At 45.9% G+C, this 23,488-nt stretch overlaps 1 protein-coding gene across 3 annotated transcripts in view; it reads left to right on the top strand.

The window, feature by feature from the left end:
- Nucleotides 1–23,488, top strand: part of LOC119964436 (dihydropyrimidine dehydrogenase [NADP(+)]-like) — a 918,190-nt gene that overhangs the window by 327,057 nt on the left and 567,645 nt on the right. For all 3 annotated transcript variants that reach the window (XM_038793913.1, XM_038793914.1, XM_038793915.1), the window contains 2 exons: nt 15,634–15,721; nt 22,709–22,870. In XM_038793913.1, coding sequence (XP_038649841.1) covers nt 15,634–15,721; nt 22,709–22,870 — 250 coding nt within the window. The remainder of the gene's footprint in view (nt 1–15,633; nt 15,722–22,708; nt 22,871–23,488) is intronic.

Below are 23,488 nucleotides of genomic sequence, written 5' to 3'. Positions count from 1 at the left end.
TTGGAACTCAGCCAAGTTTTCATGAGACAACCAGGAAAACATTTTTCTGACCATCTGTTCAGCCTGCTTCTGTTCATTCCAATTGATTAATGGCATCGTTATGAATGCTTACACTCAGTATAAAGGTTGATGATTTAGGACTGAGATTAGGAGAAAGCATTTCATTCAAAGTATTGCGAATTTTTGGAATTCTCTATCCCCGAAGAGTTGCGGATATTCCATCATTGAACTCCAAGATCAGCCATGATGCTTGTGAATGGCAAAGCAGGCTTGGTGGGCCATACAGCCTGCTCCTGCTCGTGTTTATTGTGTTCTTGTGAATGGTGATTGGCAGTGGAGCAGGGAACATGAACCTCCTGTCCACTCTCAAGATGACAGATTCACCCTTCCATCATTGTCCCTCTTACCGGTGACTTTGTTATCACTTGTCATCCAGATGTTCTAGACTGTGCAGTTTCAGCCAGGCCTCCTCGGTCCAAGAGCTGTTCAAGGCCGTCTTCAGTCTTGTCCACTGAAAGTAAGCAGCTTCCCACCAGACCTGCAGCAGCCAACTTTAGTGTCTTTGCCCAGGAGTATGAGGACAAAGACCCGTGGAAAATTGGCATTAATTGAAAACACGAGTGATTCATTGAGTTTTATGTGCAATGTGTCATTATTACAATCATAAATCTGGTTTGTAATCTTCACCTTGAGGTGGATTTTACCTTTGCATTGTGGCCAAGATCTCACTATGATGTCAGTGACAGAGGGTGGGATTCTCCCATCTGCAGGCAGAGTGTTGACGCCATCGTAAAAACTGGAGAATTTACCGACGGCATCATCGGACTGCTCTGTGTAGCGATCCTCTGCCCTACGGGAGGCCAGCATGGCACTGGAGCGACCCATGCCACTCCAGCTGCCCACACCAGCATCAAATGGGAATCGATGGTCTGCGCATACGGGCTGCGACCAGCGCGAATGCATGCATGCGCGGTAGCTTCCTTCTCCGCGCCAGCCCCGACGCAACATGGCGTGGGGCTACAGGGGCCAGCGCAGAGCAAAAGAGGCCCCCACCACGAAAGGCCGGCCCGTCGGTCGGTGGGGCACGGTGGAGGCCTCCCCCACCCCCCTGGGCTCGGGACACCCCCCTGCAATTTAGCATGGCCAATCCACCTAACCTGCACATCTTTGGACTGTGGGAGGAAACCGGAGCACCCGGCGGAAACCCACGCAGACACGGGGAGAACGTGCAGACTCCGCACAGACAGTGACCCAGCCGGGAATCGAACCTGGGACCCTGACTCTGTGAGCAACCGTGCTAACCACTCTGCTACCGTGCTGCCATGTGGGTTAAATACAGCTGTTATTATGGCGGCACGGTAGCAGAGTGGTTAGCTGTGTTGCTTCACAGCGCCAGGGTCTCAGGTTCGATTCCCAGCTTGGGTCACAGTCTGTGCCGAGTCTGCAAGTTCCCCCGGTGTCTGCGTGGGTTTCCTCCGGGTGCCCCGGTTTCCTCCCACTAGTCCCGAAAGAGATGCTGTCAGGTAATTTGGACATTCTGAATTCCCCCTCCGTGTACCCGAACACGGGTACCGGAATGTGGCGACAAGGGGCTTTTCACAGCAACTGCAGTGTTCATGAGCTTATTTATGACAATAAAGATTATTAAAGATAATTGAATTAAATTACAAGCACTGCCCTCTAATTATGACTGCTTCCAGAATATCGGGCGTTGATTTGCAGAATTCTTTGCCATTGGTCACAAAGCATCCAGATATTGAGATGGTGGAATGCCTTTTGGCTCTGGTTTAGGGCAGAGTTGTCACACGGCAACCGCAAAGTGACATGCATGTCGTCATTACCATGCTATGGCACGCTACACCATGGAAAAACCAACATTCCTACTGAAGCCACATGCATGTTACACCCAGAGGTGGACTTACACTTTTGGGGGCCCCACGCTCTCCCACTTTGCAAGGCCCCTGCTGGCTAGCTGGCCTCTGCTCTCGCCCTCGCTGGTCCGGTTGCTGCCCAGAGCTGGCCTCTGGCTCTCGTTGAGTCATCCTGCTGGCTGCTGCTCCCTGGAAGCCACGACTCTGACACTTGCCAGGCCTTTGTGCCTCCTGACTGCTCACCTATCAGTGGGGTGGCCGAGCCTCGAGGACTGCGGGGGCTGTACTCCTGGCTGGCTGCCACTACGTGCTAGCTTCAACTGGCCTGGCCTCTGTTCTTCGTTTGGCTGGTTGGTTGCCTATGTTCCTCAGCCCTGGCCTGGCGGTCGAGAGTCTCCCTCGGAGGTCTGTTGGTCAGCACCTCCGCCTTGCCTCGCTGAAGGTTTCGCAGGCTTGCACCCCCGATGTGAAAGCGACCTCATCGTTGTCTCAGGTTGCCCAGTGGGCCAAATGTCAGAAAGCTGATGGCTGCTTCATTCAATGAAAGTACAGAAACATCACACAAGTTCAGGAGATCCATGTCTGAACTGCTCTCAGTACCCACTACCTCGCAACGTTTGGCAAACTGTTTTACCACTTTAAAGGGGAACTCACCAATCAAATCCCGATGTTGTTCTACATTGCATGCTGATCGGCTCAAGATTAAGCCTATCAGCGAATTCAGAGCTACCAGTCTCTGATTGGTGCCCTCACACCACAGACACCTCTCAGCATGGAGCCCCCTCACTGGCCGGAGCCCCATGCTGCAGCAATGTGTATTTCATTGCAAGTCTACCTCTGTTCCACCTAAATAAAAGTGAAATATTGCAGATATTGCTGGAAATCTGAAATAAAAACAGAAAATGCTGCAAAAACACAGCAGGTCTGGCGATGTCTGCGAAGAGTTAAACAGAGGGCAGGATTCTCCGGCCACGTTCGCCTGCCGACCGAAGAATCAAAAAGGTCAGTGGAGTTCTCCATTGTCTGCCTCTCGCCCGTGGCATTCTTGCGGCGGGCGGGGCCGAAGAATCCAGCCCTAAGTTAATGTTTCAAGTCCATACAACTCTTCTTCCATTAACTTAAATATTGAGCCCAACGCAAACTGAAAGAACAACACCTCATCTTCCGATGAGGCACATTTGAGTTCAACAACTTTAGACTGTGAACTTTACCCTCTATCTTGAATCCTCCTTTTGTTTTCTGTTACTTGGTTCCGCTGGCTTGTGCCAACACAATTCTATCCCTCCTCCACATGGCCACTGTCCCTTGTTCATTTTTTTGTCCCAGTGAGCTATGACCTTTGTTGTCCTATTAACACATTCTGCTGTATCCTACCCGTGCCACTATTAACATTCTTCTGTCCCTAATGGCATCGTTATCTGCCCCGATGTCTTCTGTACATGACATCTTTGTCAATCTCTCCTTAGAGTCATAGAGGTCTACAGCACAGGAAAGGCCCATTGGCCCATTGCATCTGCACCGCTCATAAACAACCACCTAGCTATCCTTTCAGGCAGTGAGTTCCGGACTCCTCCCTTCTGGGTGAAAAAGTGTTGCCTCACACCTCTTGCCTTTGACCTTAAATCTATGCCCCCGGCCATTGACCCCTCCACCAAGGGGAAAGTTTCTTCCTGTCTACTCTATCTATAGTTTATTCTATGATTTGAATTCTCCCCACCTTCTGTTCCTTCCACCTCTGACGGTTTATGGTCTATGTTCCTATTCCAAACCATGCTGCATTCTAAGGGTCATAGCTGGGAGAAACTGGTTTGTGCAGAACCCTTGATTTTAGAACCCTTGAAGTCAGAAAACATACCACTCCCTGTAGTCCTCTGCAACTTGAAGGAACTTTGGAAAAACCTAAATAATTGTCAAATCAAAGCCTGGCCAGACAAATTCAATTGGGAAATTATCCAGTACGTGTATGACGATCCCTTTAGACAGTGCAGTTGGAGTACCCTTCTTGCTGTTGAACATTTGTACAGCTGTGTGAGGCTAAGAGGAGGCAGTAGCTGCAGCATTGAGCTCCAAAGTGGCACTACTGGAATCAAATCAGCAGCAGCTATTCACCCTCACCAGTATGATACCCGGCATAATTTGCACTAAAACGCACCAAGGATCCTCGAACAGCACCTTCCAAACCTGCAACCTCGACCGCAAAGACAATGGCAGCAGGTTCCTCTCCTGACTTGGAACTGTATCACCGTTCTTTCACAATTGTAGGGTCCACGCCCTCCTAAAAGGCACTGTGGGTGTACCTACACCACACGGACAGCAGCGGTTCAAGAAGGCAGCTCAGCACCACCTTCTCGAGGAGAATTCGGGATGGGCAGCAGATGCTGGCCCAGCCAGCAATGCCCACATCCTGTGAAAGAATGAAGAACAAATTGCGTGTACGACACCTTTAAAAATATACAATTAACGGGCCTAATTTCTCACCCAAAATGTAAGAAGGTTCAACACATGAGACAAAGTGAATACTCAAAATAAAGCCTTCTCAAATAACTAAGAGGCATTTCAAACTTATTTCTTGGAGGTAGGGGGTATTGATTATTCACAATACCCACAGGTAATAATAACCTTTTCCCAACGTGACCATGACACAGAGCTGGGAGTTGAAGAGGCTGCTACACCAATCAATCGCCTCGCACCTACAGTACTCAGTGGGGCAATTACAAATCCATTACTCTGGCCCCAAAGGTCTGGAAACCAACTGCCCCAGGAGATAAGCTGGGCAGAGGCAGGCTTTGCTGGTAGATTTTGATTGATGATCTACAGCAAAGCTGAAATTCACCCCAGAGATATTCTCTCCTTTTTCTTTTTGCTTTCCTGGATTCTGTCCTCTCATCCTGTCTGGGATAAAGTAAAAAAAAATATTGATTCTGCATTATTTAATTCTCCAGTAAGCAAATACTAGTGGTCCCCTCAATCGCACCTAATTTCTGAATCCATGATTGAACCTCGAGCACCAACAGTGGGAAACAGGGCAGCTGTCATATTTAATTTGGAGCAGGATCACATATCTTACGGCACCGATGTTGTTCTGTGTATTGCAAAACTGGTAGTCCAGTCACGCAATCCACCAAAACCGATTTGACTTTTTAATATCCATTTGGCTGTAATAATTTCCAAAGCTGGGCAATCCTCATTTGTGCCGGCTATTCCCAAACCAACAACTTATTTTTCTTCATTGCATGTAAAGTTCTTCTTTCATGTACAAAACCAGTTATAACCGCTCGACCTTTTTAAGCCGTGTCCAATTTTATAGCGACTTTACTCCAAGTCAAGATTAAAATTTTCTCTTGTGTCACTTGTTCCGTGTGCTGCTATTATTCATTCAATAGATGAGGGAAAATCCATGAACGGTAATTGTTTCGTTGAAATGACTCATTTTGTGGAAAGTATGAGATAAATGATAGTTCAAACTTTATTTAAGCTACACAATTGCAAATTCTTTATCTCCTCATTCTCAGGCGTCTCTGGTAACGGCACTAATGTGTCGCATCCCGAGTGGGCTGAACTTTATGCCCCGCTGACGGGTTTAAAGGTGGAGGGTTTTGTAAAATGTTGCCCCCCCCCTGACCTGTCCCAAATATTGTGGGGAGGATCGCGGAGGTGTCGGGTGGCTGTTCTACCATTTTGAGATCCTTTGAAAGCCTCATCGCAGGGGGCGGCAGTGGGGAAGTGGGAGACCCACTTCAGTCAGGACACCTGACAGCTTTAGCTGTGTGGGCTGGTGTTGCACAAAACCTGCGGGACCTTCTTTAGAGGTCCCCTGGGCCCAGCTGAGGTATCCCCCCCCTCTTCTAAGTGCTCACCTCACCTTACTTTCCCCCTTCTCCCCTTGACCACTCAAACCCAGTCAGCCATCCCTACCCCCCAGTGCCTGCCAGCTTGGCCTTGGCGATTTCCTAAACTTGCCTGTGAGTCTGGGCTCCATGTGTTCCTCTTGTTTGAAGATTGCCTGTAATCACAGCAGTGGCTAGAATTCAGGCCTGCCGCCGCTGGGACGACAGAGCTATGGCCATCCAACTGGCCAGCAGTTTTCTCAGGCAAGGTCTCCTTCAGAGATAGGGGAATGTCTCGCAGTGATCTCAGCGTTAAATTGTTGAGGGCAGCCAGCAGTACCGTGGGTTCCCACCCCCCCCCCCCAGTACCCCCTAACCGCCTATCCCCATGACGTTTGAGAGGGGGGTGTCGGGCAGGGAACACCCCCCCCCCCCCCCCCCCCCACACACACCCCCCCCTCCCCTGTAAAATCCAACTGAGTGCTTCCATCGAAACCTTGGATAGTGAGATGAGAGAGGGTGCAGTGGGAGGAAACATGCGGAGCAGACCTGCGAGATGCATTTAGCCATTGAACCAAATATTTACCAAGAAAAATGGAAAATTCTCAACACCTATCTATAATGATGATAATCTTTATTGTCACAAGTAGGCATAAATTAACACTGCAATGAAGTTACTGTGAAACGCCCCTGATCGCCAAATTACGCTGCCTGTTCAGGTACACAGAGGGAAAATTCAGAATGTCCAAATTACCTAACAGCATGTCTTTCAGAACCTGTGGGAGGAAATCGGAGCACCCCAAGGAGACCCACGCAGACACGGGGAGGACGTTCAGACTCCGCACAGACAGTGACAGTCGAACCTGGGGCCCTGGAGCTGTGAAGCAACAGTGCTACCCACTGTGCTGCCATGTCGCCCATTCATCTACAGTGCCAATTTCTTGATTATTATGGATCTTGGTCATGTTTAAAGTTGCACCTCTTTGTGTGTCCACTAAAATTGCTCGAGAACACACCCAGATGCTGCTTTTCAGCGATATAATTGAAGCAGCACATTAACAAGGGACCGCATGGTCTCCATGTTGCTTAGAAACAAGATGTTTCTTGTTGTACAAAAAGATCTGTCCTCACTGTTCTGTAAAAAGAGAGAGGGGAAGTGCTTTAAGTTAAATTGGATGGCAAAGCAAGCAACTTATGTTGAGGTTTCCAGAGAATGAATTCCCCTAAGAACAGAGAGACCTTAAATCTGGCTTACCTGAAAGTATACTATTGCTGCACAGATGTCACACTTTGCCATCTGGTATGTGGAAACCACAATAGCATGTGGCTTACCATGGAAAAATAGGTACGCCAGAAAAAACTCTTTGTTCCCCTTCCATCTAACAGTCTTGCCCTCCCCATGGATTGCCTGTGGTTAAGTTTTACCCAATGGTGGAACTCACTCTCAGGTCCAGGATGCAATGAGAAATTAATGCAATAATCCTCAAAGCTAGGCTCCACTCTCTATCCCCAGTGTTGTTACCGCACCTGGAAAAAAACCCTTAAATTACAAATCTGTCACCCAAATGATTCAATCTGTGCATTTGAAGTCAAGATAGGTAACAATCGAACCTCTTTCACCACGCACAGGTACGTTTCATTCTGGATGAATTCAGCAAATTAATTGTCTTTTGGCGTTGCCTTTATCTCAGTTGATTTTAAAATTTGTACAATAAAGAAGCACACAATGCCAAATCTGAAAAATGTGTATCCAATAAACAATAAAGCATTTGCCATTCTGCCACTCCAGTGAATTCAATTGGTCCATTAGGACAAAGAATTAGGAGTCCTTCAATATTTTTGTAGAATAGTGAATGGCAATTCCAGTTTTCATATCATTGATTGAATTCTTGCATTTAAAATATTTCTGTACCTACTGCCACATGCAATTATATGTCCTCCAAAATGTCAAGGTACTCCACTTTCCACTGCCACCCAATAACTTCTGTATAAACCTCCGAAAGAGTTCCAAGACTTTTTTGCTTACGAGCATTTCTAAGTGCAGAACAAGGCCAAAACTCTTCTGGATATTCAGGTCCCCTACTTTTATCTTTTCCACTCACATTGAAAGTGGGCAGAGCAGTAGCACAGTGGTTTGCAACGTGGCTTCACAGCGCCATGGACCCGGTTTCAATTCGCGGTTGGTTCACTGCCTTTGCGGAGTCTTCACGTTCTCCCCACGTGTCTGTGTGTGTTTCCTCCGGGTGCTCCATTTTCCTCCCACAAGTCCCGATTGGTAGGTGAATTGGACATTCTGAATTGTCCCTCCGTATACCCAAACCAACGCCGTAGTGTGTTAACTCGGGGCTTTTCACAGTAACTTCATTGCAGTATAATGTCAGCCTACTTGTGACACTAATAAAGATCATGAAAGTAACCATTGTGGGGGTAAGGACAGTTTGTTTAAGTACAGAGCAAGCAAGTTAACACCCTGTCGTGGCTAAAGTTAAACTCAGAAATGTGTACTGAATGCAACATTCATGTTGTTAGTACAACAATAACACAATCAGAAGAAGACACTTTTAGCTTTGAATATTTTTTTAAGTTTAAAGTCTTATTTTAAACATAGAGCAGCATTCTCCATTCCCTGCCGCTAAGATCTGGGGCGCAATCTTCCCAAAATGGAACTAAGTCCCCGAGCGAGCGTGTTTAGCCGTGTGTTTTCCGGCACTCGCAGTGCCGAGTAACATGTGGCTATTCAGCATGACTCGCTTTGAATAAGGGGCCTGAATGGGGAATGAGTGGCCGAGGCCGCACATAGCCCCGTTTTTTACATTGGGGTGCCCTGCTCGCCGGAACTTCCCATTATAGCAAGAGATCGGGATGCCATTTTTAAATGGCATCCCGATCTTTGAGGCCTCCAAAAAAAATCCCTGACTTCCATTTCCTCCCCCCCCGCCCTCAGTCCTAACACAACATGGGAGGGCCCCCTGCCCACATCCATCGACACTGATACCAGGCAACCCTGGTCAGACATGCATGCGCAAAAAATACCAGTCTGGCACTGCCAACCTTGTACAATGTCAGTGCCCCTGCCAGCTGGTGGTGTCACTGGGGCAGTGCCAGGTTGGCACCCAGGTGGTAGTGATGGTGGCAGACTAGCAGTGCCATGATACCCAAGTGGCACCAGCAGTGCCAGGCCACCACCCTGTCGAAAGGGCATACAGCTGGGGTCCTTTGATCCCCACGAGTGCCATTCCGTCTGGATCCCGTTTCTCGGGCCAGTACCAAATGGCACTCGCCTGAGGTCTCCGAGGCGAAGGGATTGAACCCCAAAATCTCAGGTACCTTGGAAATCTGCACATTAGAGTAAAGCTTACTGCCTCGCTCTAATTTGCAGATTTGCTAAAAACTGATCCCGCCCACAATGGGAATTGAATCTCGCGAGGCGTTCCGAGCCGGTTAGATCCCGGGAGCAGGGTCTCCTGTCTTTCACCGGCCACGCTACACCGCAACAAGATGCTTTTTCGGTGCAGCGTTGCCGGAGGATTGTGCCCTTGGAATCCCGATCAGTCGGATGAATCCCGCAAAGGCCCAAAAACGGGATTGGCGCCATGCAGCAGAACCATCCCCAGCCTCTGGTCCCACACCGCTGGCCATATCAGCAAACAGCTGAATGCATTAATTTGCATGTGATTAACGGGGTGGAAGCCCGAATCTCCACACCCCCCCCCCCCCCCCCCCCCCCCCACCCAACGGGAACTCCTGGACTACCCCTTCCAGCTTTGGACAATCTGAAGATCACTTTTGGCATAGTAATCTCAGGCAGCCCTCTTTTCAATATCATTATCCTTGTCTGACTTGCTTAAACTTTGAAGTGGCCTTCTCACCCTGAACTGATTTGCCTGACTGATGAGCAGATCAGGCAGTTCATCGAAGACTTTCCTTTTCCTCACATCTGCTCCCTCAGTCCTATGCATTTAAAACTTCTGCTTTTTTAAGTGTCTGAGCCTTTCGAGCCCACAACTCTTGAAAAGCCTTGAAATCCTTTGGGATCCTGTGAAATGCTTATCATTCGTTCAATTTCACCGTGCAGTACTTTAACTAGTCTTTGATTGACAGCTTAATGGTTTAAATACAGCAGGAAGTAGGTGTGTTTATTTATCTCTCCCTTCAAGCTTGAATCCCTCCTTCAAGCTTGAATCCATCTGAAGTACCCTCCATTGCTCCTAACCGCAATGCTTACAAACATTTATAAACAACCTTGTTCTGACTGACAGCTGCTGACCACTTTTGCAATTGTAGAAAGCACTTGGCATTGAAGGCGGGGGCCTGAAGGAGGGACCTGGAGCATGGCTGGTGGCTTATGGGAGGGGTCTGATGCGGGAGGCTGAGGCAAGGACTGGGGGGGTCAAATGGGGGGTTCGGGTCACCCTCATGCTTGTATGGTGCATGGGGGGAAATGGTGACCCGTTATTGCCATGGTGAAGGTGAGGGGATAGTCCTCCTTGCTGAGAGGTTGGGGTGCTTCCATTGTAAGTGGCGAGGGGGGTCAATATTTGCATTGTGGGGGGTGGGGGGGAGTGCATGGGAGAGGCTGGCCTGCTTGTGGACTCTAGGATCGGGGTGCTTGTTCAAAATGGCGCCCGATACTGGTAAGTGCAGGGCAACCGGCGTACAGGCCACTATGCATTATTTTGTACAGCAAAGGTCTGTGAATGCCACTTCGGCGATGCTCCTCGTACCAGCGGGGCACAGTCCAGATTCTCTGTTGGCAGGAGCTTTTTGTCTCTGGAACAGAGAATCCCGGCCATCGTGTAACTAGTTAGTAGTTACCGAGCTGTTTATATTCTAGTGCTGATGTGATGCTCAGTTCAAGGGCAGGATTCTCCGCCCCGCCGCACCCGTTTTCTGGTGCGGCATGCCCCTGCCGGCAGTGGAATCCTCCGACTCGGCAGCCAGCCTATAGGGTTTACCATTGTGAGCACCCCCATGCCATCGGGAAATCCGCGGGCGTGAGTTCACTGCCGGCAAAACGGAGGGTTCCGCCAATGAAGAATCCAGCCCCAAATGCTTTTAAATGCCAGAACTTTTAAGTGGTTGCTCCAAATGATTGTATCAAAATTGTCCAGCTTATAAACCTTCACTAAACCATCTTTGTAGCGTGAGAGTCAACGGTGACCAATTCAGTTTAGGTCCAAACAAAAGGTTAAGACTCCTGTCCCTTGCAAAATGTTCCTAAGGTGCAGACAAACTTTGAGATAACTATCTTGACTCCCAACACTAACTTTGAACAGAAGATCAAACTGATTGCAGAATTTGTGTGTGGACTGAGGAGTGTAAGCAGTAAAATCCTCGTACTCATACATTGACCTAGAATTTCCTGGAGCTTGTCCGTTCATTGGACTTCTTTCCCTTGTTGTTGAGTTTGGAAACCTCTCGCAGTGCGATGGCGATTGCAATAAGAGAGAAGAAAAGAGAGAGAAAGGATAGATGAGAAAAAAAATGTTTAACATTTTTATTAAAGGCACACCGCATTCCTGCAGGAGGGAGACTCCCACAATTCAGCTGTTCCCTTCTGGGTCAGACAGGCTGGGTGGCACTGGAGGAACATGAATATTGCCATTAAACTCACTGCAGAAAAAGAGGGCTTTTTAGCTGGCAATTAACAGGCAAATAGAACAATTTCTTGAAACAGGTGCAGAGACTGAGGCTGAGCTGCCATTTTACGAAGCTAATGGTGGAGGGCTCAATTAATTATTCAGATTCGAAATTCAGACGGTATGATTTCCTTGCAACAACTTGAAAGACCGAATGGCCTCCGGTTTTGTAAATATTCTATGTACATTTTAATGAGGCCTTGCACATTAATCTTGCTATTAATTAGGCAGCCTGTTCTGGCTCATTGTATTATTGAGTTTTCTCTTGTATTTATCTAATAAATTTTGCAATTCCCGCTTCGTATCAATTCTAGGTGCTGGTGGCATTGATCCCTTCATAATTACTTAATCTTTTTTTTCAGAGACAAAGGAAGATCCCTCCCCTTGTGCACAAAGTGACATTTTAGTCAGGCTACTTTGTGTAACATTAACAGCAGTTCACAAAATTACAACAGATTAATTAGGAAACAACAATTGAGCTACTGAGGTGAATTGAATCAACTAGACTTGCTGCAAATTCTTTATATCTATTCGGCATTAAGTTCAAACTCACACAAGACCGTGGGCATCCCGACTGATGGGTTTGAAGGCTGGGGACCGGTAGGGGGTGGGTGCTTAAATCCAGTGGGCGCAGCCTGCCATTGCCTTCCTGCCTGCTTCTGCCCCCAACGCAGTTTTCAATTTTATCGGTGATGGAGTGGCGCCAGGTGGCCCACTCACCAGCATGCCAATTGAAGCCTTTCAGTGGAGAATTAGGATGTCTCCCATTTACATTCCTTTTGTCTTCTGTCCACGACATCTTTGTCAATCTCTACCTATCGCCGGCTCCCTATCCACGCCCCATCCCCACTACAGTATAAATCTGACCCCATTCCCAATTCTCTCAAACTTTGACAAAGAGTCATCCAGACTCGAAACGTTAGCTCTCTTCTCGCTGCAGATGCTGTCAGACCTGCTGAGTTTGTCCAGTGTTTTTTGTTTTAATTAGGATGTCATCCTGCTGCTACGGCTGCAGGCCTTTAATAGACGTGAAGCAAATTTCCCCATCACTGGTCTTTGCACAGGCAGCTGAAGGCATGGGCTGGAGGGGTGGGGGGACTTCCTTAACAAGCTCTCTGGGTTAATTGGAAGGCTCATCCAAAGTGTTACCCATCCTGGGTTTCCCTACCCCGCTCCATGCCCTTTCCAACTTTGCCCCACCCTCCTCATCCTCACACCCCCTCTTCCCCCTCCTCGCCAAGACGGCTAACATGACCCCTGCGACAACCCCAAAAGCTTGACAGTTCTGATCCAATGTCGCATAGCTTCTCCTGATCCAAGAGCTGCTGGCCTCTGAATGGCTAGTAGCTATCTGTGGCGGGACTTTCCCTGGGGGATGGAAATCCTGCCTCCAGTCTACTCCCACTGCTCCCTCTCCACGACCCACTCTCTAGTCCCTCCCTACTTCCCTCATCCCCTAATTACCTGGTTGTAAATATGGGTCATTTGCTGAAAGATTTAGAAGGCTTTTCATCGCTGGCTTTGGAAGCATCAGGTACAGACAAGGAGCAGCAGTGAAAGACAGCGGCAGAAGTACAATTGTGGCAGCGTTGAAGAGGAAATTAAGGGAGTGAGGAAAAGTGGAGCTATCTTTAACCTGACCCGCCTCTTGGGCAACTGATAGGGTTGGGTGTAACTTTGGCTTTACAACCTCCACGATTGAAACAAAGCCGGACAGAGAGCAGCATTCCACCCATTCGGCCTAATTTTCATGAGTCGCTGCACAGTTTTTGGGAGATTTCACCACTCAGAAATCCTGACAGAGGACAATTTCCCTGGATGGTCAAGCTTTTATCCTCGGGAGATGGATGTTAAATGGAGTTGGGGCCGAACCCCCAAGAACTGAGTGGAGTCAAACCAGAGGGGATGCTAGTGCCAAGGTGGACTGATTAACGAGCTGTAATAAAATCAAGGAACAGCTCTATAGCCCTCACGCCCCCCACACACATGCTGCTCTTGCTCATCCATGCCACCTAATGCCCTTCTACCCACTGTTCATTGCATCTCTGCCCCTTCATGCTAACTTAGCGCCAATTCATAACATGCCATTATCCCCACTCATCCATATAACCTCATAGCAGGTACCAAATTATGCCAATCCATGGCCCCACACTCACCACCCTTTGTCCTTAAACTATTCATGCTAGTTCACCCAGTATCCACCACAGGTAGATCTCAGGGGCCAAGTTGAAATAAAATAAACAAAATGTGATGTATTTATCACTGACCTAATTGTATTTTTTAAAACACTCTCATTGACAAAAACTCGTTCAATACATTTAAATCCTTTTGAGTATTTGATCATTTATAATGACAAGCCTTTGTAACTATAGCTCAATTTCAAAGACAGCTCATCCGTTTATGAACACTTGGAGTTATCAGTCAAACTGTAGACCTACAGACACCCCACGCTAATAATGATAGGTTGTGGAAGCAGTCAAGCATCACTAAACCTATAATGATAATCCTCAGGTTTATGTAAACAAACATTTATTGAAATTGCAAGCACCGATTTTGTTTTTCAAAAGTAGGAGTCGCAACAGATTGATTTTTATTCAACATTTAATGGGCAGAGGATTTAAATGACTTGCTAGTTTGACGGTTTGACAGTTCCACAGAGCTTATGCATCTTTTATGCACATAAACATTGGCCATTAACAATCCCTAAGAGGTAACTGAATCTCTCCAAAGGGGTACCTGACTCAAAGAACTTCCGTATGGTTAGATCATTTTTTCAAATGTCTAAAATTCACAAGTCATGTTTTGGGAGACTGGGTGACAAAAATTTATTCTGTGACAAGGCAGTTGGGCCTTTAAATGCACTTCTGCCTCTGACCCATGAATATGTGAAATGCCTTCCCCTGCTCCTGCCGATTCTACCCCCCCCCCCCCCCCTCTCCATTTAAAACACTGAAGCATCTATTGGCCAGTACAGATGTTCTTTTTTTAAAAAGAAGTAACAACACTATTTAATTAAAACACAAAACATAGTTAATATTTGATGGAGCCAGTTTGAGGACACTTGAAATTCGTAACGGGAGAAAAAGTACAGTGAACCAACAATGCAAGTATAGGATACTCCTAATTTTTAATGCAAATGAATAAGGAACTTTGGGCCATAAAATGCCTTAATCCCATTTACTCTATCCCTGAATTTCCTCAATTGTTTCTGCTGAATCTGCAAAACCTTCATCAAAACCCTCTGGCACTTGTATAGTTCATCCATATACAACAGTGCAGCTCAGGCAAAATTCCTGAATTTGTGTTAGGTCTTAACTGATTGGAATTTTTACACCTGGAATTTTATCCGCAACAGGATTTAAAACCCTAGTTCTGATGGTGTCTTTCCTCCACATTTTTAAAATCTTTTAAAAAATAAATTTAGTGTACCCAATTCATTTTTGCCAATTAAGGGACAATTTAGCGTGTTCAATCCACCTACCTCGCACATCTTTGGATTGTGGGGGTGAAACCCACGCAAACACGGGGAGAATGTGCAATCTCCACACGGACAGTGACCTAGAGCCGGGATCGAACCTGGGACCTCGGCGCCGTGAGACTGCAGTGCTACCACATTTTTAAAATCTTTAGTTGAGACTTAAAATAGATTCCCTGAATTTGGAATGCGTCAGAATGATTCCCATTAGAACTATCTAAGATTGTTTTTCCTCAAACATTCTTCCACTTTAATGTTCATGCACAAAGAGGGCCTTGAAGGAATATGCCACAAATTGAGTGCTTTACTCAAAGCCCTTGATTATTTATACTGATAGCCATGCATTTTACTTTGCTTTTCCAGAAATGATGACATGGCCCACTGAAGGCTTGCCCTTTCTGATCAGCCCACTTCAGGAGATTCTGGGCAATATTTTTGATTTTTCTTCCCCTTTATTATCTTGAGGATGTCGATGCAATCCTACGAATTTGCATTTGCTAACCAGTCAAATTGGTCATTCAGTTTATTATCTTATTCCCTAATGAATGTCACTAATATGGATCTACGGCTGAAAAATATTGCTTTTAATTTGCTCCTATCTGCCAGAATTTCCTTTTATATCTTTGCTGAATTTTAAGGCTGCAGGAATAATTCATTTTAAGGTGATTGAAATTTGTGGCTTGTTGGAATTTTTCAGTTTTTCACTCAAGTGTGAACCTTCTTCTTCTTGCTCAGATGGTAAGAAGGGTAAGTTTATCATGCCTGGGTCGAAGCTATTTTTAAAAATTGATGCTTTTTGACTAGGTTCCTTTACCTTCCAGGTGCCTGAAGTGTGCTGATGCTCCTTGTCAGAAGAGCTGCCCCACTAATCTGGACATAAAGTCATTTATCACCAGCATTGCAAACAAGGTAGGAAATGTCTCGTATTTAGATCCATCTGTAAAGGATAAATGATGTGAAGTGGGGCTTACCGAATTCAAATCCCTGACACATAGCTGCAACCAGATCAGGAGGTTGGATTTCAGATGCCACAGAATGGTAATGGGGTGGTAAACCCCAGGTCAAGCCCATTCGTTTTACTCCTGTTATATCGAGGATTAAAACATTTTGCTCATGATGTTCAGAATTCACATTGACTTGTAAACCTTGTGGTATTAAAGGATTTACTTGTGGATGGAAATCTAACCAGACATGATTCCTTCATTTACATGAGAAGTGTGGATTGCATGTTCCTTCACATTTATTTGCCCATGCTGATAGCACATGCGAAATCTAGAATATATTAAACAAATCCTTGATTCAGAGCGTTCCAGTTCAGAATGTGATTAAGTGTTTGGAAACCACTGATACAGCCGACAATAATGTAAGTGGAAAAGCAAAATGCCAAAAGGACTATTTTTAAAGTACCACACCCCTTCCCGAAATAATGCCATAAACCCAACATCTTGCTTTTCAACCCACAAAACTCTGCTGGCTCAACTCCAGTCCTCTGTAAATACAATCTTGGCCAGCCAGGAAAAGTAAGAATGATTCCGGTGAAGACTCCCAGGCAGTTTCTTTTCTGCCTCTCTTCAGCGAGCTTAACCATTCTTTCAACCTTGACATCAGGTGACACAAGTGCACTAACACCCACCCACTGTCCCACCACTTCTCGCAAACTTTCCACTTCTTTAGTGATCTGTTCATCATTTAGTGTTGAGTGATTGAAAATTTCCTCTCATTAAATTCTGGCCTTCCCTCTTCCTTTTCTAAAACTGATGCCCATATCTTGACTTGCACCAAGTCCCATTCAGTCTGACTTGCATTGGTTTTCGTTCAACCAATCAATAGATTTTTAAAAAAAATTACTATCCTTATTTTTGAATCCCTTCATGGTTTCACTGCTATCACTGTCGCATCCTGCAACCCTCTGAGTTTTCTGTGCATTTTCCACTTCTTCTACCACACCATTTTGGGCAGTACCTTCAGCTATCTAATCTCTCTACCTCTCCAACTCTCTTTCCCTTGAGGTGATCCTTAAAATCTACCTCTTTGTCTTATTCTGGTCACCGGTTCTACGTCTGCAGCTCTGTGTCAGTATATCTGGTTACGCACTTGTGAAGTGATTTGCAATGTTTTATGGTGTTAAATGTATTTAAGTTGTTCCTGTAAAAAAACACGAGCTTGAGTGCCAGCAGTGGCAGCTCGAGAGTTTGAATTGGTGTCGGATTGTCGAAAACCCATTTGGTTCACTAATGAAAAAATGAATGAAAATCGCTTATTGTCACAAGTAGTCTTCAATGAAGTTACTGTGAAAAGCCCCTAGTCGCCATATTCCGGTGCCTGTTCGGGGAATGCCCTTTATCGAAAGAATTATATTCTATGTGTGACTCCAATCTTGGCATATCCCAATCATTCAGTTGCCTCCTTGAAGAAAAACACCGATTTGTTTTTTTTTCCCTGTTTATTTATTTTTTATTTATTCTACATAGGGATAGGTCGTCGCTGGCAACATCGGCATTTGTTGCCTATCCTTAACCTGAGTGGCTTTCTAGGCCATTTTAGAGGGCAGTTACGAGTCAACTACATTGCTGTGTGTCTGGAATCACATGTAGGCCTGACCGGGTAACGGTGACAGATTTTCTTCCCTGAAGAACATTGGTGAATCAGAGAGGTTTTTCAGCAATCAATGATAGTTGTTATCGTCACCAATCCTGAGATTAGCTTTGTATTCCAAATGTATTAATGCCCTTTATTAAAAGAATCCTGATCTATGTGACTCCAAGCCCACTCCAATGTCCTTGCCTTTTAGTTGCCATCTGATGTGGCCTAATAAGCCCCTCAGTTCTATCAAAATGCCACACTGTGATTTAAGAAGAATGTCCATCGCCACCTACTTGGGGCAACTAGGGATGGACAATAAATACCAGGTTAGTCAGTGATACGCACAATTCAAGAATGATTTAGAAAAAAAGCAGCTTGGGCAGAGTTTGGCTTTGCAAACATTTATTGATGGTCAAAGAAGCGTTGGAAAGCTAGATAAAACTGAGCTCCTTGGAGGCAATTTCACGGAAGAGGTGTAGAAGCTCTATTTGAGGTCAAAGACGTTAAGGAGGCCAGGAATACTGATAAGAGAATGTAACCATCAAAGGTGAGAGGTATAAGCTTTCAAAAGGAATGAAGAAAGCATTACTTTGACAAATTGAAAGAAGTAAGGTTTGTGTTTGCTCAGTTGATTACCTGTAAGTGCTGCTGTATGGAATTTATTTTAAGGCGCATTACTATTTGCATGGTGGTACGGTAATTTTAAGTCAGTTATATTTTCTGTCTGTATATTCATGAGTTCACTGTGTATCACGAACAGCATTTCTGACTCTTGTAGTGGTAGATTTGATCTACTATTTTTTCACATTTGGAAAGCTATCTGTTCAACCAAAATTTTAAAAGGTTCTTCTTACCTACCGTGACTTTTGGAACTGCAGAAAAATAACTTCTGCAGCAGGTCAAAGTAAGAAAAATTCCTAACAGTTTACATGTGATCCAAAGAAGAGTTTTAGCACTTGATTATTACAAGGAACTCATGACGCCACCCAGTTAATTTTTTTGAAGAATTATCAGGAACATGACTTTTCGATATATTTTTTTTCTCATGATATCTCCGAAACAATGACAACGTTATAAACCAGGGACGCTGAAAGAAAATCTGCTGGGTGGGATTTTCCTGCCCCCTCCTGGCAATTTCCCGAGGCAGAGGAGGTCCGACATCGGCCGGTGGCGGGATCGTCCAATCCTGCCGATGAACAAAGAAACGTACAGTGAGGGAACAGGCCCTTCGGCCCTCCAAGTCTGCGCCGACCATGCTGCCCATCTAAACTAAAATCTTCGACACTTCCGGGGTCCGTATCCCTCTATTCCTATTCATGTATTTGTCAAGGTGCCCATTAAAAGTCACTATTGTCCCTGCTTCCGCCACCACCTCCGGCAGTGATTTCCAGGCACCCTCGTACATGTCCTCTAAACCTTGCCCCTCGTGCCTTAAACCTATGCTCCTAGTAATTGACCCCTCTACCCTGGGAAAAAATCTCTTGACTATCCACTCTGCTTATGCCCCTCATAATTCTGTAGACCTCTATCAGTTACATTTTCCTCCAAATCATTTATATATATTACGAAATGCAAAGGTCCCAACACTGATCCCTGTGGAACAGCACTTGTCACAGCCCTCCAATCAGAAAAGCTGGGCAACGCGCCGCTGGAGCGTCACCAATTGGAGGGACCAGAAGTTCCCACCAGCAAGAAGGGGGGATAATTTTGGTCAGTGACTCAACTACCACCTTTGCTGAGATTTGCCACTGCAAAAGAATTAAATCTTTGACCTGCCTCACCTTTTACCCATTGTGCAGGAGTTCCAATTTTTTAATAGGTCTGATGATGACCGGGCAGCACGGTGGCACAGTGGTTAGCATTGAGGCCTCACGGCGCTAAGGTCACAGGTACAATTCCGGCTCTGAGTCACTGTCTGTGTAGAGTTTGTACATTCTCCCCGTGTTTGCGTGGGTTTCACCCCCACAACCCAAAACCATGTGCAGGGTAGGTCAATTGGCCATGCTAAATCACCCCATAAATTGGAAAAAATTAATTGTGTACTCCAAATTTATTTTTTTTAAAAAGGTCTGATGATGACCTATGAAACATTGTATTTGACACATATTCAACATTAGTACGAATGCAAAGAATTGAAGAATTGAGTGTTGGGAATTCACATCACTTCAACTGGGCAGTCAGCCAAACATTTTCGTCATATTAACCACAGTGGTCACAACACCTCACCATGGAGCCCAGGCAACTTGCCACTTTTCCCTGCGGCTTTTCCTTAGCCACGATAGCTTCTTGTATTGGGCTTCGACACGCTGGACGGAATTTTCCCCAAAAGGTAACGACCTGTAATTTTGAACGGGAAAATCAGCATGAATTGTGCCGTCTATTCCAGCACGACTTGCAACACAAACTTCCTGCAATCCGTCATTATTTTGTAGGGGGCATGGTTTGCATCGGCTCTGAGAGGGACTGAGCCTAAAGCCACCGGAAGGCCAGTTTGACAGAGATCGGACGCCTCTCAGTGACAGTTCAGGGCTCCTCTCCCCGCCTCCCCCAATATCACCAGCAGCGGGACTTCACTGCCACTCCAACTCCCCAACATTCTCGGGGGCATCAAACCCCCCCTCCCCCCCCCCATACAAAGGGTCGTTGATATCTAGGGCCCACCCAGTGGGTCTCACTTCAGACCACACCCTTCTCGCCGGTACTAGTGCCCCCGCCACAAGTGAGCGACACCCGTTATGTGGTCACTAAACGCCCGCCCTTCATTCCCTTCCCTCAATGCCCTGCAACCTGATGGCACATCCCTCATACCCCGCCGCTATGGCAGCAACAACATGGCATTGCCCTGGCATGCGGGCACTGCCAGGGGGCAGTGCCATTGCACTACCATGCCATGTCCTTAATCACCCGGGGCTCCACTGTCCTCTGAGCCTCACAACATCGTCATCATGTCGGGCCTACAGTGATGGCAACCAGTAGTTATTCCCGCTGGCCTCATGCTGTGCTTGCGAGGGGGGAAAGTACCTGGAACCTGGAAAACCTGGCTTGAAACTGACCCAGCATATATAAATACTGATCTAAATATGTTAATCTGGCTCATACCCAGCATCACACATTGAGCAGCAACTGGGGCTCTCCCGCTATTCTTCCGACATGGCCGGAGAATCGCCCCCACTGTCTTTCTCCCAGATGAAACCCCTTCCATTTCCATCAGTCTTCAACTATGCAAATAAATAACTTATTTTATTGCAATCTTTGCGTTGGACGGGATTTAGCGACTAACCCACTGTGTGTATTTCGGCAGTGGAGGTGCCCCCCCCACCGGGGATTTCTGCTCTCGCCTTTGTTAACGGGATTTCCCGTTGATTACATCCCTCATCGCCGGGAAACCTGTGCGCCTTTGGTGGGACCAGAATATCCCGCCGGCGTAAACATTAGGAAAGTCCCACCCATAATTACCATGTAGGGGCTTCATTTCCCCTCTTCAGTGTTCATCACTCTTAAGTCACTTAAGATTCTCCTTGCATCATGTATTCCTCAGCACCCACCCTGTTTTCTGTGCTTATATTGGGGTCTGTGCTCAAAATTATCCAAAAGTGTCAATTGAACACTGCGCTCGTACACCTCTCACAACTTGGGGCACATTCCTCTATCTTCAGACCTTTCTTAGTTAATCAAAAACACTCCCAGCTTAAGCATTATGGCTCTTCATTTCATCTCTCAAACCCTTCACTGAGCGTACAATTTACAGATATATTAATTGGTCCATACTTGCATCACCTCACGCTTAAAGTTCATTGTCTAAACTTTACCATCATAGTCTCATGCTCTTTGCTTTTCTAAAGGCAGATCCTTGGACTTTAGAAATTTAATATGGAATTTGACCTTTTCCTGCCGTGGAAAACTAACATTGATCCCTAACATTTACTTTTATGTTCCCTTAGAGTTGTACGTGTATGTTTGTTTCTTTTGGAAAAAAGAAAAGCACCTTGCCATCCAAATATTTCAGAGGAAGCAGTTCATACGATGGCAATAAACGCACCAAACACTCATGAGTATTAAAATATGATTTAATCCCACAGCTGAACACTATATTCATGTGACAACATTTCAGCGTATCAGGGAATTATCTACAGAGTGCACAAACTTTTATTGTCTCCATTTCGCTATCAAATAGCAGCGGTTGCACCTCTGAAATATTTCTTGACTCAAATGCTTTGGGGTGTTGCAAGAGCATGAAAGTTGCCATAATAAATGCAGGTTCTTCGTTCTTAAAAATGCATGCACGTTTTCATGGAATCATAGCATTTTCAGTACAGAAGTAGGCCATCCGGCCCATCGAGTCTGCAGCAGCCCATGGAAAGAGCACCCTACTTCATCCCATGTCCCATCCCCGCAACCCCCCTAACCTTTTGGACACTGAGGGGCAATTTAACATGGCCAATCCACCTAACCTGAACATCTTTGGACTATGGGAGGAAACCGGAGCACCCGGAGGAAACGCATTCAGACACGGGGAGAAAGTGCAAACTCCGCACAGACTGTCACCGGAGGCTGGAATGGCTGTGAGGCAGCAGTGCTAACCCCTGTGCCACTGTGCTGCACATTTTAATATACAAGTGTGGGTTTACATCCTCGGTTTATTGTCCAGTCCAGTGATACGGTTGTCTTCTTGAGAAAAACACCAATTTTTGTTTTCACATTTATTTATTCCACCACGGGATGCCACTGGCCGGGCCGGCATTGTATCCCATCCCCGGTTATCCTTGAACTGAGTGGCTTTCCATGCTATTTCAGAGGGTGGTTGAGAGCCAACCACATTGCTGTGGGTCTGGCTTCACTTGTAGGCCAGACCAGGTCAGGACGGCAGATTTCCTTCCCTGAAGGACGTTAGTGAACCAGCTGGGATTTTGTTTTCAACACAGCAGTGGATGATAGTTGTCATGGCCACCATTCCCGAGCCTAGCTTTTATATTCCAGATTCATTATTTGAATTCTTGTCCTCAAGAGCATTGCCCTGGACCTCTGGATTACTAACCCAGTAACATAACAATATTCCACCGTTTCCTCAAATTAGTTTGCTGATTTGATCTGTGGCTGATTTAACTTCCCTCTCTTTATGATGTATCAACTTAAGCAATTCTTTTTTCACAGCAGTTTATTAATCCAGGCTTTGTCCTGTGCTGGTACTGTTTTCATTAAATATTTTTGTTTTAAACATAGTGGATTAATGTGTCCGTCCAGATCATTTATGTCTGATAAACAAATTTGATTTTTCTATGTTTCACTGAAGCTTCTGTTTGTATTGGTCAATAGAACTACTACGGAGCTGCCAAAACCATTCTGTCTGACAACCCCCTCGGCTTAACTTGTGGGATGGTTTGTCCAACCTCCGACCTCTGTGTAGGAGGATGCAATTTACACGCATCGGAAGAAGGGGCAATTAACATCGGTGGACTGCAACAGTTTACCACAGAGGTATGCAGAAAGGATCTCCATATTACACACATCTTTGCTCGGTGAACCTTTCCAAACTTGGGTTGCTATAAATTTATATTCTCACTCCTTAAGAATCAATTTTTTTGAAAATAGATGATTATTTCACAGGTGCATAATAGTGACCTCCGCTTCTTGAAAGGTTATGAACATTCTCTAACGTCATTTTGTTACAGGGGTTTAGATCAAACAGCCTTGAATTTTTACTATAAGCTGAGTGTCTTATTCTATAGTCACATTGCAGGAAATGATTTCCGATATGCATTCCATGCCATTCATAAAAAAGTGTAAAGTATGTGCAGCGGGCACAGAAATCCAAGGTGATGCATTGCTTTATTGATTGGGTGGCAAGGTAGCACAGTGGCTAGCACTGTTGCTTCACAGCTCCAGGGTCCCAGGTTAGATCCTGGCTTGGGCCACTGTCTGTGCGGACTGCACGTTCTCCCCGTGCCTGCGTGCGTTTCCTCCGGGTGCTCCCGTTTCCTCTCACAGTCTGAGGATGTGCAGGTCAGGTGGATTGGCCATGCTAAATTGCCCCTTGGAGACCAAAAAGGTTTAGGTGGGGTGACTGGGTTACGAGGAGAGGGTGGAGGTGCGGGC

The sequence above is a fragment of the Scyliorhinus canicula genome, chromosome 4 (assembly GCF_902713615.1).
Source record: "Scyliorhinus canicula chromosome 4, sScyCan1.1, whole genome shotgun sequence".
NCBI classification, from domain to species: Eukaryota; Metazoa; Chordata; class Chondrichthyes; order Carcharhiniformes; family Scyliorhinidae; genus Scyliorhinus; species Scyliorhinus canicula.
The sequence above is the reverse complement of the archived record's forward strand: the minus strand, read 5'-3'. Positions and strand labels throughout refer to the sequence as shown.